Here is a 20,071-nt window from a genome sequence, read left to right on the forward strand (position 1 = left end):
ACGATAACTCTTCTTACAAAACCTCCACAACATTCAAAGTTTATCGAGTCCTTCCAGGCTGGGAGAGGTAAAGATCCTAGCGGGTAGTTGAAGTGTAACATCGGACAAAAAGGGAAATGGAGTAGTCATGTGGACGGCTCGGACGATCGGTCACTAGGGGATGGCACACTGTAGTTTCCGCGGGGTATTCTCTAAGATGGTATTGATTTGCAAGGCACAGTGTAATTCGACTATTGACATGCAGATATCTATTCAGATGATATGCGGCATCTGGGTGACAATAAGGATATTGTGACCACTAGACGACGCCATGGTGTTGAAGTTCTAGGCCCTTCAAACCGCGTCTCGTTGCTGCTCTGTGAGTTACCATCGAACCCTCTCCAAGCAACATCGGGGGTCTATAGGAGAAGGCTTGTGAGAAAGGGATGGTCATCATCGACTATATGCCCGGTAAGATTCTCGTGAGCCCTTGCAGTTGTCTGGAGCCGTCCGTGTTGATCTCTCTGGCTGCCTTCGTCGGTAGTAGTGGTTCAAGCTAAGAGTATGGTGATGATCATGGAGTTTTATCTTCACGGTGGAGTTTCAAGTGAACTTGTGGTAGTATTCGTCCGAGAGTGGTCGATGAGATCGACGAGGAGTACGAGTAATTGTGGCTGGCTAGGAAGGTAGAATGTGGTACTTGTCTTTTCACAGTAGATCGTTGTTCCCAAAGCAGGATATTATATATCCTCACTGTTGGGTAATAAGCCGCTATCAGGATCAGAAGGCATATGAACACATGTCCAGGAGGTGTAGGAAATGTAGGGGATGTAATAAGGTAGAACAGTGTAGTAAATCTATCAATATTAGAACTGGTATAAGTATATATTATGGAGTTGATCACAGGAATATGGTATTATTTAGGAAATATCAATTTATAAAAATCTCAATATGATGTTTGTATTATTCTATTATATCCCTCATTATAAGGAATGTTGCAGAGCTATCGAGCATGGTGGAGGAGGACCTTGTACATATACTCGTGCTTGACAATCATGGAAGTTGATTTCCCAGGGTCGCTCATGATTTCACAGGAGTGGGGCACATGCTGCACGCATGCACACGCCGATGCAAGGTTCATATTCGGTTACCATTTCCTGTTTCTTGAGTTCTCACTTTGTGCGAGCCATTCTTATGTAGTCACTTTTTTCTGTATCCTCTGGAGATGTTCCGTAACCCTTATGACACCGACTGCATCACTTGGTCACCCCAAGGTCGTATATTCCAAATCGAGTATGCTATGGAAGCGGTGAAGCAGGGAACTGCTGTAGTAGCTCTCAGAGGAAAGAAACACGCGGTGAGGCTTCTAAGCTACTTATTGTTTGCAATGGGGGAAAACGTGGTCAACTACATGTGTTGATGACAGTAGAAAATTCTCAGGAAATTCTCGTTGATTTTTGCACAGTTCTATAGAGGAAACTCCTGAGCTCAGCTGAGGAATCCAAACATAAATTCCGAGTCTGACTGTTTCTTTTGCAGATTTTGTGTGCCTTCCGAAGGAGACAGTCTGATCTCGCCTCCTACCAGCAGAAAATATTCCGCATCGACGACCATATCGGTGTTGCTATATCTGGCCTCACTGCTGATGCCCGTAGGTATCAATCGTGGTTATGCTGGTCAGGTCGTGTTCACAGGTGTAATTTGCTCCTTCATGCGTGATGAGTGCTTATCCCACAAGTTCACTTACGACACGCCGATGAGCGTCGGAAGGTTGGTCAACAAGATCGGTGTTGGTGAGTATATGAGATTAATGACTACGCTCTCATACCAATATTATTCATATTCAGAATCACAGGAGAAGACCCAGGTGGCGAGTAAGCGCCCCTACGGTGTTGGCCTTCTGGTTGCGGGTTACGATGAGAACGGTCCCCACATTTATGAGACATGCCCTAGTGGGAACATCTTCGAGTAGCGCGATGATAATATGTTAAGCTTTCTGAAGAGTGTGGTCAGGTATTACGCGATGGCCATTGGTGGTCGCTCCCAGTCTGCCAGAACTTATCTGGAGAATAACTATGAAGGTTTCGAGAATATCGAGGATCAGAAGGAGCTCCTTATGCATGGTCTCAAGGCTCTAGCCAAGACACTCCAGGATGATGCTAAGTGCGTATCTCTATATTGTTGATACTCAAATTGTCATTGTGATAGGCTGACAACCGAGAATTGTAGCATCGCCATTGTGGGGGAGGACTTACCTTTCAAGGAGCTGAACACCGAGGAATTGCAGAGTCTCATCAGCAATCTAGATCAGACCCAGGTGAGTCATTCGTGTTGCTCATTCGGGCCGTCTCAGCGTTTTAATTTGTTAGGCCGAAACGAGTGGTGCAGCTCCTATGGACACATCTGAGTGAAAAGTGATGACCAGTAAATACCGGTAGCTATTGATTGTTACCACTGATTGTTGATGAACCATAAGTTTCAAAACATCGCCACAGTGTGGCCACTGTTGAGTTTTTGCTAGTAATGTCGTATACTACTACGTGTATAAAACTATCGAGCCTACCTCGATTTAAGGACTGTATAGTAAGAATCCCGTTTGGATCACTTGTTAGCAGCATTCGAGACCCAAAACATTTCTTAGACAATTTCGTGTGATAGGGTTAGAGTAGAATCACCTTCATCTCTGATAGTTCCGCATGGATATGGTTAGGTGAACAGAAGCCATATTACACGCCTGCGAAGATATGCGCGAGAATTCTAAAGTAAACGAAAAGTTAGGCTTGCAGTGTGCGAATAGCCTAAACAGAAGTGAAGGACAACCCTGTATTCGATCATACGTCAAAAAGAAATGTATCGATATTTCGCACATTTCGTGTTAAAGCTTAGAAGTTCCACTTGGTGTTAAACCTCAGGTTTCTGGAGTTTGCACACAAAATATTTACACTAAATGGTGCGATGGATAACCAAGTCGTCAAAAAGTCACCAAAAGACGAAGCGTTCTTTCACGAGAAGTTCAGACTATACTAATCCTAGCTGACTCGTGTTGCATCGCAACAATTGAAGCAAAAGAGCAATGCTTTATTGACTAGGAAACACAACTCTAGTAAGGCTGCACTGGATACATAAATTTAGCCAGATATTGGTGGAATTTACTTCACAACGAGGTAGTAATAAGATGATGATTTAGATAATTCTCAGCCTAGCAGAGATTATCATAAACAATGATATCTGTAACGATGCTAGATAGTTTAGTTCAGCAGGTGGTACGAGAAGAATACTAACACACCCAGACTCCCTGGGTATGATGAGCATTCGATAAACCAATGAATCCTATTGATAAACAACCTAATTTATCGTCTCTCAAGACCGTTCTTCTCGGGTTGCAAGAAGTTGTTAATGACATCATTAACCACGACATCCAAGTTGGCCGCAGCCTTCTCCTCGGATTCCCTATCGGACATCTCACAGTAGTACTTCAGCTTGGGCTCGGTACCAGAACCACGAAGAGTAACAACGGCATTGTTATCGAAGTAGAGAGTGATCATTTGCTGGTCAGGAGTAGTAGGGAGAACACTCTTCTTGTCATCCATTCTTGAATCATATCCAAGAGTGACATCACGAATACCAGCGATAGTAGATGAACCCAAAGTCTTAGCGTAAGCACCGTTGTTACGGAAATCGTCAAAGATCTGCTTCATAACCTTAGGGTCGTAGCACAAGAAGTAACCATTATTGTTGGCGAAATAACCAACAGTTTGACGGAGTTCTTCAAGACGCTCGTAGAGAGTAATACCCTTCTCACGACGCCAGTAGTTGGCCATTTCAGCCCACACAGAGGCAGCAGTGACACCATCCTTATCGGGTACAGCCATGGTGAGAGCGTAACCGATAGCCTCCTCGTAAGCAAGGCAATGGACTAGCTCAGGGTTCTCCTCGATCATCTTGAGGGAAGTGTTAGCAAGCCACTTGAAACCGGTCAAAGTATCGGTATAACGGCAACCATAGTGCTTAGCGACAGCAGCGAGCATCTTGGAAGACACCGTAGAGTTGAGAACCAAGCACTTCTCGGCCGGGACGCCACTACGAAGTGCCATCAAGATCGAGAAATCTCCGAAGATGGTTCCGAGCTCATCACCACTGAACTGATGCCACTCGCCGTTCTTCTGCTTCTCACAAGCTGTGAACCGATCAGAATCAGGATCATTAGCAATAACATAATCGCAGTTATTCTCCTTGGCGAAAGCTAGACACAGATTGAGCGCACCTTTCTCCTCAGGGTTGGGGAACGGCACAGTAGGGAACTCCGGATCAGGATGAGCCTGGGGCTCGAAGACCTTAACACACTCTTCGGGAATGTTGAATCTCTTCAACAGACCAGTGGTGAAGGGAAGACCGACACCATGCATAGCGGTGTAAGCGAACTTCAAAGTACACTTCTTGTTCTCCTCGGGGAAACGGCAAAGCTCATGATACATCTGGTCGAGGTAAGTCATAAGGACATCATCATAAGGATCGATGATCTTAGACGTGTCCTTGAGGTAACACTCTCCATCAACATCCAGAAGCTCAAGAGCTTCCTTCCAAGGTACGAGATTCTTAGCAATAGAATCAGAAATCTCACTGTCCATAGGAGGGATGATCTGAGCACCGTTAGCAGCATAGACCTTGTAACCGTTATCCATCTTGGGGTTATGAGAAGCAGTAACCTGGGCACCAGCACAGCAGTTGTACTTCTTAACCAAGTAGGGGTTAAATGGAGTGCAAGTAGTAGCCTTGTCGTACAAGTAGACCTTAGCGCCTTGGGAGAGGAATACAGCGGCGGCAACGTGAGCAAAACGTCTGGAGTTGTAACGACCATCAAAGCCGAAGACAACACCACGCTCAGCAAGGGCCTCCTTACCGAACTGACCCTCGAGGTATCTGCAGAGACCCTGAGAGGCCTGCATCACAGTAAGGCAGTTCATACGATCGAAACCAGCACCCATACGAGAACGGAGACCAGCAGTGCCGAAGACCAAACGTTTCTCGGGGTTCAAGTGCTCGGCGATATCCTCCTCAGAGAAGGACGAAGCCTCATCACGAGTGGCCTTATAGAAATCTAAGGAAAGCCAGTATTGGAGAGCCTTGTTGGATGAAGACATGGTTTGATAGAAATAAATATGAGATGAGTGGTGGAGGTAGGTCGGAGGGGTTGAGGAAAGCTAGAGCTGCGCTAAGTAGACAATAACACAATCCACTGAGCAACGGCGCATAATACACAGCCCAGCAGTTCTTGTCCATAGACCCCCGACTGACGTTCCTATTTCGATGCGAGTTCATGGTGGCTATGAACGGGCTCGAGATAGCGACTCACGAGGTGAGACTATAATACGACTTGACATATAATGATGGATGTCACCACTCTAGTAGTTGCTACCAGGTTAGTTAGCAGCTGTAATTGGCCGTATACGTCACATGAGAAGAATATTAAAGGGAATAGAGTGTAACAGTGCTATTCCGTATCCACGATACTTGAGAAAGCAGACGACGGGGAGGATCAAGAATGGGGTCTATTTTTTCGCACAAGACGTAAATTCTTTGATTATATGTAAAGTTGTTCAACTCAAAAAGTCCATCAGCATGGGTATTCCCAAAATGCCTCTCCAGCTAACATAGTGCGGGAACGGGATTTCCTAATCCGTCTCTGCTTAGACAGCGGGGTTGAGACGGCAGGGTTGTATGTGTGAATCGATCACATGGGCGCAGTTGTACGTTTACCAAACACAAGCCATAAATACAACATATTTAGCTGATACCACACTCTGAAGGTGCCACAGCGTCACTAGCTATTCATGCGTCGGCTTGCAACGGGTCGAGCCATCGTATGTTACCGTAGTAAATATTATCGATTACTTGGGCGCGCGCGATAGTCTAGACTCGTTCATGAACATCTGTGACCCGTGCCGTTTGGTTCCTCATTCCAGAAGCTCCAGTGGTTCGTGAATAATGTCTGTATGTGCAACATGCGGTCTCTACTTTATGGACATTTTGTATGAAGGAGTTGAAGTACATGAACCAGGAACAGGGATACTGTACTACTTGGGACGTTGACAACCACTTCTCACATTAGAGTTTCACCACCCTAGTGATATGAAAAACACTAGTAAAAACATATTTTACTCGCCTTTTCCACCTAGTATTCCGCCACTTCACGTAAAACGGGTGAAACTCTATTCAATTGGTGGGAAAAGGTTAATCTTTGTGGTATGTAAAACTTGATTAAATATTGGAAATATTAAATATAATAGTAACTAAATATCTAATCTTGTAAAACTTGGCGAATAATTGGAAATAACTCTCGGTATTCGTAGTTCCATTATGAAGTTGTTGGACACTCGGGAATTCGTCGATGCCGTGTATATTCTGAACAGAAGTAAATTACGAATTTCCAGAAAAAATCTAGATGTACTTGCATTGAAGGTGTTCACACAAGGAATAATCTTCCGAACTGTTATACAGCACTACTCGGTGTGGAATCTGGTAACTCTCGGGTCCTCCATAAAAGGATAACTTTGTCAATTAGTGTCAATTTCTATCTGGGCGCGCAGTACTGACGTTCAGTTCACGACTCGTTGGCTCACTCCTGTATACTGCCAGAGCTGTGAACTAGTGTTGTTATAACATCATCGCTTAGTCCTTGTCCAACTCTTGAGTTAATTATTAACCGCTTTAGGTTTCACTGCAACAACTGCTATTATTCCTGGCAAGAGTCTGAGCAGCGACGCCTATCTGCTAAGAGTGAAGTTGACCCTAATAAACGGTAATACTTATAACCCCTTTGGGTTCGCTGCCTCGAGTGATAGGTTTTGATATGTGTATGCTGTAGTTATGATTGTAAAGGCAGTACTCAGCGGCTTGGTCATGTTTGACGTCTCTTCAGGTCGGTGTGGTATTACGAGCCGTTGATACGCGATGTTCCTATAAGGAATATGGATAGGAAGGGTCACTACGATGAAGTGAAGAACTTTAATTCGCTGTGTTTTAGAGTAATGCAATTACTACCCTTTTCCTGTATCGATCATCTTGATATGTCAGACTATTTTACCATGTACTGACCTACAACTCTATCGTTGTTCAAAGAGTGAGGGTTTGGAAGATTCCGCATCACCGGAGTCTACTAGTCTGCTGAGGGTAGTAGTATGGGGAGGCGTATTCGGGTGGGGTGTATTATGATTATGTTCCCTCGAGATTATACAATATATGGTTGATATCATCTTTAGTGCATTGGTTGGGGAAAGCATCTAGGATACTACAGGGTGACCCAAATGAAAATGTGCTATTGTTTGTAACTTGCAGAATTCATCGAATTTCTCACTGAGAGATAGCTAGTGAGAATGGTTCTGGCAAGCGCTTTCCAAGGGTATCTTGAAATTTCTCATGATGCTCAGTGCCATATTGCGTTGAATCACTAGGAGGAAATCGGCCTGACTTTTCGCACGGGTTTTGGGCAATTTTGCGAAAATAAATTGTGCGTAGCTCGGCAGGGCCTAAGCATATCCGGAGAAGAAAAAAAGCTCGCCAAGGTCTCTCCAATGAGCTATCCCTCACTAGCACATATCAATAGGGCAACCCTGTATATTTTCCGCTCGTATTCGCCTACAATACCACAAAATGCGCGACGCACTACTCTGATCTACTGATGAGCTCGTCCGCTACCTCAAGAGTGAGTGCTTGTCAGGAGTTCGTTACTGCTGGTGGACTCTACTCGGGTGACAAGGCGCCCGTGGTCGATCTGAAACCTCGCTTCGATGTGGATGCTGTTAAAGCAAGTACTGTGAAGGTTCTCACCCTCACAGCTGTCGTACTGGTGTTGTTATCAGGACCATGGGGAGATGGTTACGATCCGGAAACTGGGGATGACATACTGAGTTTCGAGGTAACACTAGGGATAAGGGGAAACACATGGCTAGAACTCAAGTTTTATATTAAACCAGTGCGAGCTACTATTCTCAGGGAGTGTTCCTGTTTAGTTCCTGGGCTCAGTAGAGATGCTCACCCGAGGGAAGAGGAAGGAAGACTGGTCGTTCCGGTTTGGATATTCTGATGGAGTGTAAGGACTACACTAGAGAGAAGATATAATTTTCGGCGGTCTAGGTGTATAGATTGGAATTCCTTGGAGTTTGAAGTACCCGAAGATGTACTCATCACAGATGACGGAGATGAGGAGCTGGGGCTGTGGGCACCACCGGAGGTAGTGCATGAGATCGTCTCGTCATAGTATGCACATGGTCAACTACATGTGTTGGTAAAAATATGGAAAATATGAGGAAAAAATTCGAGAAATTATGAATTTCCATAATGTAGTGAGAAAACTCATGGGCTCAGTCGAGGAAAGCAAACATTTACTCCTACACTGCGAAATGCTGGTGGTTTATAATAGGTTCTCTGTCCGCCCTGGATGAAGAACAGATTTACTTACTACACCTCAGAGCTGTTGTCCTACGATATTGGACGGCCTAGTATTAATGGTCAACCTGATGCTAGCGGTCAGGGTACCCCTCCAGAGGGTAAGATAGGCCCTTTTACGAGAAGGAAGAGATGTAAGTGCGTGTATCAGTGGTTATATCGAACCACTGGAAGATGGTAGCTTCCGTAGTTGCTCCTGATTCCTCGTGTGAATTCAGTACCGTCTTCGTATCGCCCAACATCTGGGTCGATGTTGCTACCTAAGGGGATGGTGACACCGAACAGGAAGGGTAGTATTTCTACGCTTGCGGCGAGCCCTGTGACACCAGGGAGTGTCACCCCTGCTACGGTAAGATGGGATCATTCTTCATACTCTAATTCATCTTGGTGTAGAGTAAAGCAACCCCGAAGGCAGTGACGGCATCTGGTGGGGGCAAGTCTCCGTCTGGCACCCCGAGCCGAACAGAGGCTAGTATGGCCGCTCTGAAGGAGAAGTTAGCAGGATTTCAAGTAAGGCTTTTGGGGTGGTAGATTATTTTCTGATATTGACAACCTTTGATATTATTCAACTCCAGTTTAATATCGGAGGTTTCATAACCCGTTTCACGTGAAGTGGCGAAATACTCTGTGAAAAACGCAATATTCGCGGTGATATGCAGTAGTCGTGAAATATGTTTTTGATGTCACGGCCTGTGAAACTCCATTAATTTTGGGGATCCTAAATATTATTCCGAATAATACTCCTTACTACTTGTGCATTCAGGCTAAGGCGAAAGCGGCCGCGGTGACTGCATCTTCGCCGACACAGGCTGGCCTCGTGAAGGGAAGCACAGAGGGTTTACGGCCGTTGAATACGAGCCCGTGGGCGCCTCCTCACCCTCCTAGCAAGTCAACAACCCCCAATGACCAAGTCTTTAGAACCCCAACTGAATGGCAACATCGGTCCTCCCCGCGTGAGGAGCAGCAGCAGCAGATTCTGGGGAGTAATTCAAAGCGTCCGGTTGGGAGCTCAAGTCGGAATCGACTAATGGACCGGACAGACTCTGATAAACGGCGGAGGACAGAGAGACGCTCTAGAGATTCCCCGAGATCCCGGGAGTCTTCGGTGAAGTCTGATATCAGTGAACCACTTGAAAGGGAGTCCCGGGATGATGTTATGATGGCTGATGATTTGGACATATCTCCAAGAGCACGACTATCAGTTCGGGATAGGAGGAATGAAGGAATGAGGATCGGCGGCCGAAGGAGGGTGGTCGATATCGAGGCGGTTGGGACTATGGCTCGGGCGGCTGCTGCTGAGGCCGCGTATAGCAGTTCGAGGAGTATAGCTGCTACTATGCCCTCTGCATCGCTCGAGAGATCTACAAGGGCTTTTGGTAAAGGGTTGCGGGGTCGGGAAAGGTAGGAAGGGAGGGAGGAGTTAAACGAAATTCGTAGAAATACGTGTGGGGTTGTCGTTCGGAAACGGAACTGGTTTGACAATCTTGAAGTTTCAATTTCAAGATTTTCTCTGTGTTTTTTATCTACAATGTATTTCCTCGATTGTAGTCATCATATTAGAGTTGTGCTTTCAGGTCGGGATCTCCGGCTTCAAGTTACCGACTTCATGCCGCGCGACGACCGAGGACGAGTGGTCCGCGGAATGCCTTTGATACGGGTGGGCCGCGGAACGCCTTGGATGCAGCCGCAGCAGCTCCGATACGAGAGCAGCAGCAGCATCATCATCATCGCCACCGGGAAGGGGAGCAGGGAGGGAATAGGTCCATGCTGGGGGTGGAGAAATTGTCACCACCGAGCAGTAGTAGCGATACTCCGATGCCATCGTTCCCGCCCCCTCCACCGGGCATTATACCGAGGGCAGCTAAAGCTAGTCATAGGACGATACATCGACCGAAGTCGTTTCCGCCTCCTCCTCCTGGTCTCCCCGCACGCCACGAGAATAGAGGGCGACCAGGGGGGCGTATGGGAGGTGGCGGGGGTGGCCCTAGGAGTATGTTTGGCGCAGCGATGCAATCTGTACTCCGGCAGAGTGGCGGTGGCGGTGAACGGCGTTGATGATGATGAGGATAGGAGTAGTACCATAAGTAGCGTAGAGTTTACGTCGTAGGACCTCGTCGCCGTCGAGGTATAGTATACTTTGCTTAAAAACGTTAAAGTCTAGATGACAAGTAAGATTTGGGAAGTAGTGAGTCTTGTGTTAAGCAGTTGCCACTCTATGGATGGGGTTCTCAGTATTTCATTGGCTCACTAGAAATGAGCACAGATGAGGAGTGGCTGCAGATTACGACACTACCATATCTGGTCACTTCGATAGGCCCTGTGGCGAGCTGGTCGGTAGATGACTATGTAGCGGTCGCTACTGAGAAGGTGGTCTATGTATTGGATGCCACGGTAGTAACAATGAGGGGGTATCTTATGCAAAATTGTACGCTCAAAAGTATGTGTTGAAGACTTATAGAAATCAGAAATATAGTTTTAGACTGTTAGTGTAGTCTTGTAGTAATAACAGGTTACTGAGGCAGGCGTACAAGAGACGGCGTTGTGTCTCCGAAGACGTACAGTTTACAATTCCCTTGCTGTGGGGCTATATTCGATTCCATGCTTTTTTGGAGGATGTGCATATCGTATTTATTCAGCGTGTAAATAATCATTCTCCCCCTTGTGTAGGCTTTCTTAGAAGGGACGACTCGATCAGCACTAGCGGCTGCAGGAGTGACTGGTCCGGTACGACTCTTGAAAGGACAAATAACTCCTTCAAGGCAGATTACTGGTGGGGAATTTCAAGCTAAGAGATTAAAATTGGAAAATGGGGTAATACTTCCGTGAGGATATGTCGCATAATGGAGTTTCACAATCCGTTTTACGTGAAGTGGCGAAATACTGTGTGAAAACGCAGTGATATGCAGTAGTCGTGAAACATGTGTTTTTCATATCACTAGGGTGAAACTCCAAAGATTATATGGCGCGGACCGCGCTGATAGTAGCTTGAATGATAGTGTGTATACTCACTGGAAATTTTTTTGGAGAATTTCTTGAAGACTTGTACCCGAATTCGTCATCAGAGTGATTGTTCTTGTAGGAGGAGGAGTTCCATGCTGCAAAGTTGTTGTCTCGTCGAAGAGGCTCCGACAAGGAAGTTAAGTTGAAGGCTATGGCGTTGCTGGAAGGAGGCATTAAGGCGGCGACCAATAGATCTAGGGACCATCCTGAGCCGGTTAAGAGGGTATCTACAGCAGCAGGAGGACGGAGCAAGAGGACGAAGAAAACGGATAAGAAGTCAACGAATAGTAGGAAGAAGTCTGCGTCTACGAAGAGGAATGCCAAGCAGCCGAAAAGCAAAGTAATCTCGGGCGACCGGGGGACTCTTGTCTGATCGTCATTAATGGAGTTTCATCCGTTTTACGCGAAGTGGCGTAAAAGCACGGTATGAAGTGAAGTGAAATCACTTCGGGGATCACACAGCAAGAGTCATGCAATATCACGTGAAACGTCATATGTGGTTTACGCGTGCGTAACTGTATCGATGTATTTTTCGCGAAGTGAAATGTGGAATGTTTTCTTTCATATCAGGGGTTATATAAACACCAGTATTGCTCCTCCTGTGTCGACGCGTTTATCTCTTATATGAATTCAATAGTGTGTAGTGGTCTAAGGATATTACTCATCGTCATGTGTGTGTTTACATGTAGGCCAAGAAGAGACGTAGTATTGTGAGGAGTGATTCGGAGTCTGAGGAGGAGGATGATGATGATTCTGATTTCCACATGGAATCAGAACCTGAATCGTCGTCCTCTGATGATGATGATGCCAGTGAACTGGTACCAGAAAACTCGGAAGGTAGTGCTGCGATTCATAGAGTGATCTGTATAGCTTTCTCGTGAGGTGGGGGAACATGCTCTGAAAATTGCTATCGTGATGGTGTCGATCGGATGTCTACTACAGTGCATGGGAGTCTGCGTTTGATTGATGAGAATCGATCTGAAACTATATCGCATAAACAATGTAAACATTGCTATGCACATGTGATGTGATAAAGGTAACCTTTCGAGACTATGATAGCGACAAGTTGTTCACTATCATTGATCCCGGAATAGAAAACGCACAATCTTCACATTTGGCACTAAGCACTGTATGTACATCTTTGGTAATTCAATTCAGTGACAATCGTCCATATGTGATTTGTTGTTGTTGGTTTATTCAGCCGATGATCTGAGTCCCTCTCGTCCCCAGCAGAGAGGCTCTACTGTGAGCAACAGTAGTGCCCCTGGTATACCCTTGGGGGCCTCCAATCTACTCGGTCAGTGTGGAGGACCTGCTGGGGTTCAGGACTTGTGGGTTGGCGATGTTCAACGTGTTGCGGGCGAGAATTCGGTAAGGGTATTTGACAGCAGTGTGAGGGGAGAAATGTGCACATGTGTTGGCCACAATATGAAAATTCTGAGGAAATTTTGGGGATTTCTTGTTAATTTCTGCACACTTCTACCCGAAAACTTCTATAGTGAGTGAGAAAATTCCCGAGTTCCCCTGATGAAAGCGAACATATATATTCCTCCAACACTCCTCGACCGTATCGCGACCCTTGAGGGCCTCTCTCTTAGTCCACCCAAGCGGATATCCTCACCCTATTACAACAGCATTACTCTGTGATGAGTACCAGCCCCAAGTCGGTACACTGGTCACCTGGCTATGCATGTGGTCAGGGTAAGGGCCCCAGGCAAAAGGGCTTTGGTGGAAGCAGTCGAGTCAGGTTGTATACTGGCCCTAGTGCCTCGCTTCGCCTTCGTAGTCCAGTTGTTTGTCCTCTCCGAGCATTCTACTGCAGCAAATGGTATGCTATGGTTTGATCTCATGTGAATTCAAGAAGGAGTGGTAATCAGGTCCGGATTGTCCAGCATTGGCAGACCTGAACCCATCTGAGGCATGGGCAGCCCCACCTTCGAAAACACCACCACTGATAACTATAGAACCGGACGGGCAATGTGGTCAGCCTATCGAACTAGGTAGGGGAGGCGTATTCTCTTGCATGAGTTGCTCTTATCACTGGATCACTCCATGACGTTTAATGGAGTTTCACCTTAGTGATATGAAAAATATATTTCACGACTACTGCATATCACCGCGAATATCGCGTCTTTCACAAAGTATTACGCCACTTCACACATGTTGTCGGATGTTAGGTCCTCGGCACTTCCCCTCACCGCCGTATATCCATCGTTTTCCCAATCCCCATCGCCAGTTCCCGTACAGATGCTGTTGTAACGTGGGCTCCTAGGAAGATAGGGCCAACCAGTAGGAACTTCACCTCGCGCTCTTGGGAAGTAGTCTAGTATGAACAGGTTCGGCTTTTATAGTTTGTCATGGCACTCTGGCGCTGTTCTGGGATATTGCTCCTGAGGCATCAAGGTTGGTGATCCTCTTGGAATATATGTTTGCTCAGGAGTTCTCTCACTGGTTATAGGAGTTCGAGTAGAAGTTTTCGGAAATTATTGAGGATTTTTCGGAATTTCCTCGAAAAAAATCATTTTGTAGTTGACCATTTGCATATTTTCTCACACGGAAAAATGAGGACATTTTCTTGTTTCAGATTCCGACCATTCCTCGCTCTCGATCTGCCGAGTTTGATAACTAGTGTGAGTTGTCAGCCGCTACACCGATCTGTCCCCTTGCCGACCGAAATGGTGTTGGCTAAAGCAGAAGCGCTACAACTGGATGGCGCGCCTCCCCTGCAGGAAATGGTGAGGGAGCAGTAGGTCCTCTTTAATGATCGCCTTGTAGGTGGATCTGGTGGCGTGTCCAACAGTGGAGGTAGAAGCGCTCGCCCTGGTCATAGGGATGCAGTCTGGTGCTGTTATGGCTGCTTCGGTGTTCCTGGTGGAACTCCCACATGGGATAGTGGTAGGAGTTAGACCTGAGGTTTTGCTCTTATTGCTTCATCTCAGCCACTTAATGTTCCGAGGTTTGTGAAGATATGCAATCTACCGTCATTCGTTGAGAGTGTTGGCTGTGAAGTGTTATTGGACCCGACTGCTATCGGAGACCCAAGACAGTTGGTGCATATTTGTGCCGCATCTACAGCGACATATGAGGCTAAGGTCGTTACGTGGACAGAAGAGAGTGCAGATCTGCAAGGGTAGGCTCTCCTAGAGTTTCGCACGCTTTACGTGAAGTGGCGTAATACTCTGTGAAAAACGCGATATTTGCACTATGCAATAGTTGTGAAATATATATATTTCACTAGCGTTTTTCTCTTATCGCGGGTGAATGAGCGTAATGCCTTTCATAATCATTTGTTAGTTTTTTGTCACTCTACAGCTTGCTCTCGTAGTATCTCGAAACACCATCTACTTATGACCTACATTGTTTTTATGTGTCTCGAATTTTGCACTGTTTCGCATCACCTACATAAACCGTTCGTAATCAGTCCCTCTGAATGCCTATCGGTTCCACCAGTGAATACCGAGGCTGACGACGACCTTTCTTCTCCGATCACATCAATTGCCCCTCTGAAGGGACAGGGGTACTTCATAGTATCGAAGTCTGCTGGGACGCGCATCGCGGTAAGACTGTATATAGGTCGTGATCCTGTGGGTGCCGTTGAATAACTCTTCCCTTCGCCGCGCTCATGCAATTGATGGAGAGCCTTTCTTATTTTGAGCAGAGTGGCCATTGCTACACGAACGTTTATTATACCTCGCGAGTGCATAGTTGCCATGCATATCGTGCAGGTATCAGCGCTTCCGGATCGTCTACGGGAGATAAACCTGGTGGGGTTCGACCCTGCTGCTAGATTGCAAGGGGAAGTGTTATCGCCGAATGGAACCGAGATCGTAGGACCTCGTGTATCGCTGTGTGGGTGCGACTAGTGTAATTTGCATCAGATTGCCATTTGCTGTGGGGGTACGGTGAATAAGCAGCAGTCTAGAGTCATGCTACGAAGAGCTAGGAGGGTGATGGTGGACATCGAGACGGCTTTGCTGACTGGTCCCCCGACTGTGCAGCCTGGCATCTCCTCAGATGAGCAGGCTAATCAGCTGTTGAGTAAGAATCGTTTTGTTGATGATGTTTTCAATCTATTCAGTGTTGGGGGAATTTGTGTTTATTTTCCTCACCTGAGCAGAGGAGTTCCCTCAATGATTATAGGAGTTTATGCATGAACTCGAATAGGAGTGTGCAGAATCAACACCAACTTTCAAAAAACTTCAAAAAAACGACCAACTCCCAAAATTTCTTCAGAATTTTCATATTGTCACCAACACATGTAGTTGACCCTGTGCATATTTTCCCACACAGTCGCACTGACCTCATTTGCACTTTTTCATAGGAGAAGTTCTCCTGGCGAACGCCGGGACTGGGAGCAACTTATATGACTGCTACCTTTCCTTGTTGTCGGGTAGAGTCCCACCATGTGTGGATCCTGCCAGACCACAGGTATGATAAGCTCTGGAGTATTGATCGTGGAATCTTCCGAGCTCAGGTGCTCTCCTCGATTTCCAATCTCAATTCAGTGAATCGAGCATTGGAGTTGTCTATTGAACGGCTAGGAGTCCTACCGTCTGGTTATTCAGCTACTTCGTTGTTGATCTTCAACGAGCAAGGGGAGATGCCAGCAGCATCTGGAGGAATGGATGTCGATGCTGGTCCGGGAACAGCAGTAGGAGCCCCACTGGAAAGTAGGTCACTCGATGCATTAAGATACGGCTAGGTTAGTACAGGTACGGAGGAGCTCTTGTCCAAGGCACGGGTGGTGATGGCTCTCCATTGTGTGTAAGTGAGGTTTTACGCGTCTTTTGTGAAGTGGCGTAATATTCTATATGGAAAACACGATATGAAGTGAACTGGAGGCACCTCGCGAATTACACCGTATCACATGAAAAACACATCGCGTGATTTACGCGTTATCCACGGCTCACATGCGTTTTTCACTAGTGTGTTTTATATCACGGGTATGGCTGTGTGACAGACATGTGCCTATAGGTATTGGGCGATGATGCGCCGTTTGCATACACCCAGGGCTACGTTCATGGCAGTAGTCTCACGGCCTTTCCCTGAATCAACAATGCAGAATGAACGAAGAGCCATACTAAACCTGTTGTGGTCGGGTGGTCAGGAAGATCTACTTGGCGAACAACAATTGCTACCGGTGGATATTGAACAGCCCAACTTCCCCTCACCGGACTGTCCACTGTGTGGCGATGTGACGCCGTCTAAGATGACTGTTGATGATAATGCTCGTGTGTTCATCTGCGAGGCGAATCCGACCCATAAGGCCTTAATGTGCCAAAAGACACGAAAACCTCTGTAAGTGATTCGTACGAATTCGGAGGAAATGTAATTTCCGATTTCTCTTAGGGTTTTCGGTGCACTTCTACGGTGCTCTTTCTGCTCCGCCGTGTTCGACGCGTTCGAGGTCATCACATCAAATCGCTGTTGCTTGTGCGGTTGTCGAACTGGCATGGAAGTGTGAAGGAGATGATAATGATGAAGATGGGTGTTGCATGGAGATTACTGATGATGACTACTACTACCATTACGACTTACAACCACGAATCGCAGCTACTTGCGCCAACAACGTTTTCACAGTTTTTAGACTCTTACTGGACCCCTGTTGTATTCGTTAATAAGTCCTTTGAGAATACGCTGAATAGATGTACTATGCCGTGTAATCTGCTGTAACCGTTATATTGGGCACGTTAGTGTATGTGTGGATGGATCCACTGGTTCTTAGTTTCACGGCCTTTGTTGAGCATGTTAGTCTATGCAGTTAACGGTGTGGATGATCCCGAGGGAGATAATAGGACTCGAGTACCGCTTGCTGGGGTAGCCTCCATGTGAAGTCAGGTCAGCACCCTACACAGTCGCTTGACAGACGCACCACATGGGATCATATTTAGTCCGAATAGTTTGAAGAGGCGGTGACGGGAACCTATATTGGCATACTTCCTATCACTATTGTGCCAGACGATCCACTGGGAAATGACAGATCACCCGTTATATCGACCTAGTATTGGTCAGGTTGCCGTTTGTAGCTCCATGTCAGTTGCAATGTATCAAGTTCTATAACTGCTTTGTGTTGGTGGGAGTTATGCAACACATACACGTACGCGATAACATAGGCTCCACTACCGCAGCCTGGAGATGCGGACGCTCTCGTATTTGATAGAATGCATTTTAACCTTGAAACCCGAAAGCTTGCTTGGTTTAAACGTCGAGATGCAGGTGGGAGTTGGCCGAATAGTCATGAGCCCGAATTCAGATGCTAATTTCCATGAAACACTTCTTGAACAGCTGAAGATGTAATAAAATATACTCTCCGCAGCATACACTTAATGAAACCATTGTGGCTGAAATGATGGGCAATCTTCTCAACTGATCACTTGTATTGGACATCGGAGCTTGATCATGTCTCTAATACATGTTCAGAGGCCTAGGAATGAGCTACCTCACTGCCAAACGTATCATTGGTCGTAAGTTGCCGAAAACTGCCAAACATGAAACGCTTCGCTCCGCTGCACTTTCTGATTCGCTGCATTCATTTCTTACCACCACACTTTTTGAGGGAGTTATTTCTCATTGGAAATGGCATCGATCAACGAAGGGACAAGTAAGTGGCATCATCCCATCACTATCTCGCGACACTGTAGATCTTGGTTACTGTTTGAGTGTCATCAAAGCCTTCGAAATCATCTCCTCGTTGTTACCCCCGTTGGTTGCATTCATCTCAAGTGCTTCCAGATGTAGGGGCTATAGTATACGAGTTAGTGTATCGGTGACAGTAGTCGATATGCCTAGAAGCTCAATAGGAGTATTGGGGATGTTTCCTTTTACAGGTGGGCTCCCAGTGGGCCAACTCGCCGTAGATGAGTACGGTAACCCCTTTGTTATCATGCAAGATCAAAATGACAAGAAACGAGTCACCGGTTTGGATGCCCAGAAGGTAGCCTTGACTTTATATCAACGCGTCACATACTCCTTCCGCAGACTAACATTCTCGCTGCACGTAGCGTCGCTGAGACCATCCGGACTAGTCTTGGCCCTAAGGGTAAGCGTGATCCTCAACAAGGGAGACTTGATCGTTATTGCAGGCATGGACAAGATCATCGTCGGTCCTGATGGTGACGTTACTGTTACCAACGATGGTGCCACTATTCTTGATAAGATGCAAGTGGAAAATCAGGTGGCCAAGCTGATGGTGGAGCTCTCCAAAAGCCAGGTAAACTGAAAACATCTGTATAGTCAAAAATTCTCTTCTCTTAGGACGATGAAATCGGTGATGGTACTACTGGCATCGTCATCATCGCTGGTGCTTTGCTCGAGCAAGCGAACAAGTAAGGTAACTGCCCTGTTGGACTTGCTGCAGTGCCTTTTATCAGACTTCTCGAGATGGGTATTCATCCTCTACGAATTGCAGATGGTTTTGAAAAAGCATGCGAGGTTGCCGTGAAACGCGTGAAAGAGATCAGCAAAGAGGTAGTGGTCGAGAGTACCTCGGTTTTCGAAATCGCTGCATGCCAGGTTGATATTTTCAAGAATGACAACGAGGAGCTCCATCACGCTGCTATGACCGCCTTGGGCTCTAAGGTAGAGTCACAGAGGAAATTCCCGTTCATTCTGATCCGCCCCTTTGGCAGATTGTCTCTTCGCGGCAGTCCCAGATGGCCAAGATTGCCACCGATGCCGTCTTGTCTGTTGCCGATCTGGAACGAAAGGACGTCAATTTTGATCTCATCAAAGTTGAGGTAGCAGTGGTCACTGTTGCCGTCTTGTGAGTAGTGCTTGTATGGTTTTCAGGGTAAGGTTGGCGGTCGGCTAGAAGACACCTGTTTGGTCAACGGTATTGTCATTGACAAGGAGTTCTCACACCCCCAAATGCCTAAGGAGATTAAGGACGCGAAAATATGTAAGGAATAAGAACACTAGGATGATGTGCAGTATTGAATCAGGCATTCTGACGTGTCCATTTGAACCACCGAAGCCTAAGACTAAGCATAAGATCGATATCAAGTCGGCTGAGGACTACAAGAAATTATATAAATACGAACAGAAGTAGGAGAATCATCCTCACTGGTTACGCTAATGCCCCATGAAGGTTATTGTATATTATAATAGAAGCCTTTATATATTGGATTTTCACCCGTTTTACGTGAAGTGGCGTAATACTCTGTGAGAAACGCGATATTCGCGGTTTACAGTCGTGGAATATATTTTTTACTGGTGTTTTTCCATATTACTAGGGTGGTGAAACTCCGTTGATATCGTAAACATGTTGCTATAAATTATTTGATTATATTACCCAAGTACCTATCCATAATACCATATGTTTACACGCTGAGTGTCGTCACTGTTCATGGCTGTATTCAGGTATTTTTCTGATATGGTGGACACCATGTTGGCATCAGGAGCTAACCTAGCCATATGCCAGTGGGGCTTCGATGACGAGGCCAACCATCTCTTGTAATAGTAGCAAGACTTAGTTATAGCTAGGCGCATTTCCTCCTTAGATATCAGCGTAAACTCCCTGCTATTCGTTGGGTGGGAGGTGTCGAGCTTGAACTTATCGCGATTGCCACAGGGGGCCGCATTGTCCCTCGATTCTCGGAGTTGACCTCTGCTAAACTAGGTAGATTGAAAGCTCTCGTGATTGAGGAAT

At 46.3% G+C, this 20,071-nt stretch overlaps 6 protein-coding genes across 6 annotated transcripts in view; 5 read left to right on the top strand and 1 right to left on the bottom strand.

The window, feature by feature from the left end:
• The first annotated feature begins 1,189 nt into the window (after nucleotides 1-1,189).
• Nucleotides 1,190-2,472, top strand: Pmar_PMAR007046 (proteasome A type subunit, putative). Its single transcript, XM_002778209.1, has 7 exons — nucleotides 1,190-1,336; nucleotides 1,519-1,630; nucleotides 1,674-1,772; nucleotides 1,827-1,947; nucleotides 1,993-2,142; nucleotides 2,188-2,296; nucleotides 2,349-2,472. Exons 1-7 carry the CDS (start codon nucleotides 1,205-1,207, stop codon nucleotides 2,388-2,390), a joined length of 765 nt encoding a protein of 254 aa, XP_002778255.1. The 5' UTR covers nucleotides 1,190-1,204; the 3' UTR covers nucleotides 2,391-2,472.
• Nucleotides 2,473-3,329: 857 nt separating this feature from the next.
• On the bottom strand, nucleotides 3,330-5,120 carry Pmar_PMAR007047 (phosphoglucomutase, putative; the record flags this gene model as incomplete). The annotated part of the gene is made up of 1 exon (XM_002778210.1): nucleotides 3,330-5,120. The coding sequence occupies one exon, from the start codon at nucleotides 5,118-5,120 to the stop codon at nucleotides 3,330-3,332; it is 1,791 nt and encodes a 596-aa protein (XP_002778256.1).
• An 822-nt stretch (nucleotides 5,121-5,942) lies between these two features.
• On the top strand, nucleotides 5,943-9,035 carry Pmar_PMAR007048 (hypothetical protein; the record flags this gene model as incomplete). Its single annotated transcript, XM_002778211.1, has 12 exons — nucleotides 5,943-6,050; nucleotides 6,692-6,778; nucleotides 6,899-7,004; nucleotides 7,054-7,149; nucleotides 7,697-7,787; nucleotides 7,839-7,894; nucleotides 7,989-8,068; nucleotides 8,113-8,209; nucleotides 8,399-8,558; nucleotides 8,643-8,773; nucleotides 8,818-8,934; nucleotides 9,000-9,035. Exons 1-12 carry the CDS (start codon nucleotides 5,965-5,967, stop codon nucleotides 9,033-9,035), a joined length of 1,143 nt encoding a protein of 380 aa, XP_002778257.1. The 5' UTR covers nucleotides 5,943-5,964.
• Nucleotides 9,036-10,677: 1,642 nt separating this feature from the next.
• On the top strand, nucleotides 10,678-14,053 carry Pmar_PMAR007049 (hypothetical protein; the record flags this gene model as incomplete). The annotated part of the gene is made up of 9 exons (XM_002778212.1): nucleotides 10,678-10,815; nucleotides 11,092-11,235; nucleotides 11,504-11,764; nucleotides 12,114-12,261; nucleotides 12,626-12,795; nucleotides 13,023-13,125; nucleotides 13,302-13,424; nucleotides 13,672-13,742; nucleotides 14,009-14,053. 9 exons carry the CDS (start codon nucleotides 10,678-10,680, stop codon nucleotides 14,051-14,053), a joined length of 1,203 nt encoding a protein of 400 aa, XP_002778258.1.
• A 46-nt stretch (nucleotides 14,054-14,099) lies between these two features.
• On the top strand, nucleotides 14,100-16,979 carry Pmar_PMAR007050 (hypothetical protein; the record flags this gene model as incomplete). Its single annotated transcript, XM_002778213.1, has 10 exons — nucleotides 14,100-14,159; nucleotides 14,200-14,319; nucleotides 14,364-14,554; nucleotides 14,846-14,981; nucleotides 15,150-15,251; nucleotides 15,303-15,462; nucleotides 15,990-16,094; nucleotides 16,137-16,188; nucleotides 16,399-16,722; nucleotides 16,774-16,979. 10 exons carry the CDS (start codon nucleotides 14,100-14,102, stop codon nucleotides 16,886-16,888), a joined length of 1,365 nt encoding a protein of 454 aa, XP_002778259.1. The 3' UTR covers nucleotides 16,889-16,979.
• A 1,021-nt stretch (nucleotides 16,980-18,000) lies between these two features.
• The window catches only part of Pmar_PMAR007051 (T complex chaperonin, putative), a gene marked incomplete at both ends in the record, with an annotated part of 3,066 nt that continues 995 nt past the window's right edge, over nucleotides 18,001-20,071 (top strand). The window contains 12 exons of the mRNA XM_002778214.1: nucleotides 18,001-18,025; nucleotides 18,252-18,358; nucleotides 18,403-18,463; nucleotides 18,507-18,634; nucleotides 18,679-18,749; nucleotides 18,795-18,891; nucleotides 18,937-19,002; nucleotides 19,053-19,160; nucleotides 19,213-19,321; nucleotides 19,365-19,467; nucleotides 19,783-19,875; nucleotides 19,923-20,058. Coding sequence (XP_002778260.1) covers nucleotides 18,001-18,025; nucleotides 18,252-18,358; nucleotides 18,403-18,463; nucleotides 18,507-18,634; nucleotides 18,679-18,749; nucleotides 18,795-18,891; nucleotides 18,937-19,002; nucleotides 19,053-19,160; nucleotides 19,213-19,321; nucleotides 19,365-19,467; nucleotides 19,783-19,875; nucleotides 19,923-20,058 — 1,104 coding nt within the window. The remainder of the gene's footprint in view (nucleotides 18,026-18,251; nucleotides 18,359-18,402; nucleotides 18,464-18,506; nucleotides 18,635-18,678; nucleotides 18,750-18,794; nucleotides 18,892-18,936; nucleotides 19,003-19,052; nucleotides 19,161-19,212; nucleotides 19,322-19,364; nucleotides 19,468-19,782; nucleotides 19,876-19,922; nucleotides 20,059-20,071) is intronic.

This window comes from Perkinsus marinus, assembly GCF_000006405.1.
Source record: "Perkinsus marinus ATCC 50983 genomic scaffold scf_1104296950272, whole genome shotgun sequence".
In the NCBI taxonomy this organism is placed as follows: Eukaryota; Perkinsozoa; order Perkinsida; family Perkinsidae; genus Perkinsus; species Perkinsus marinus.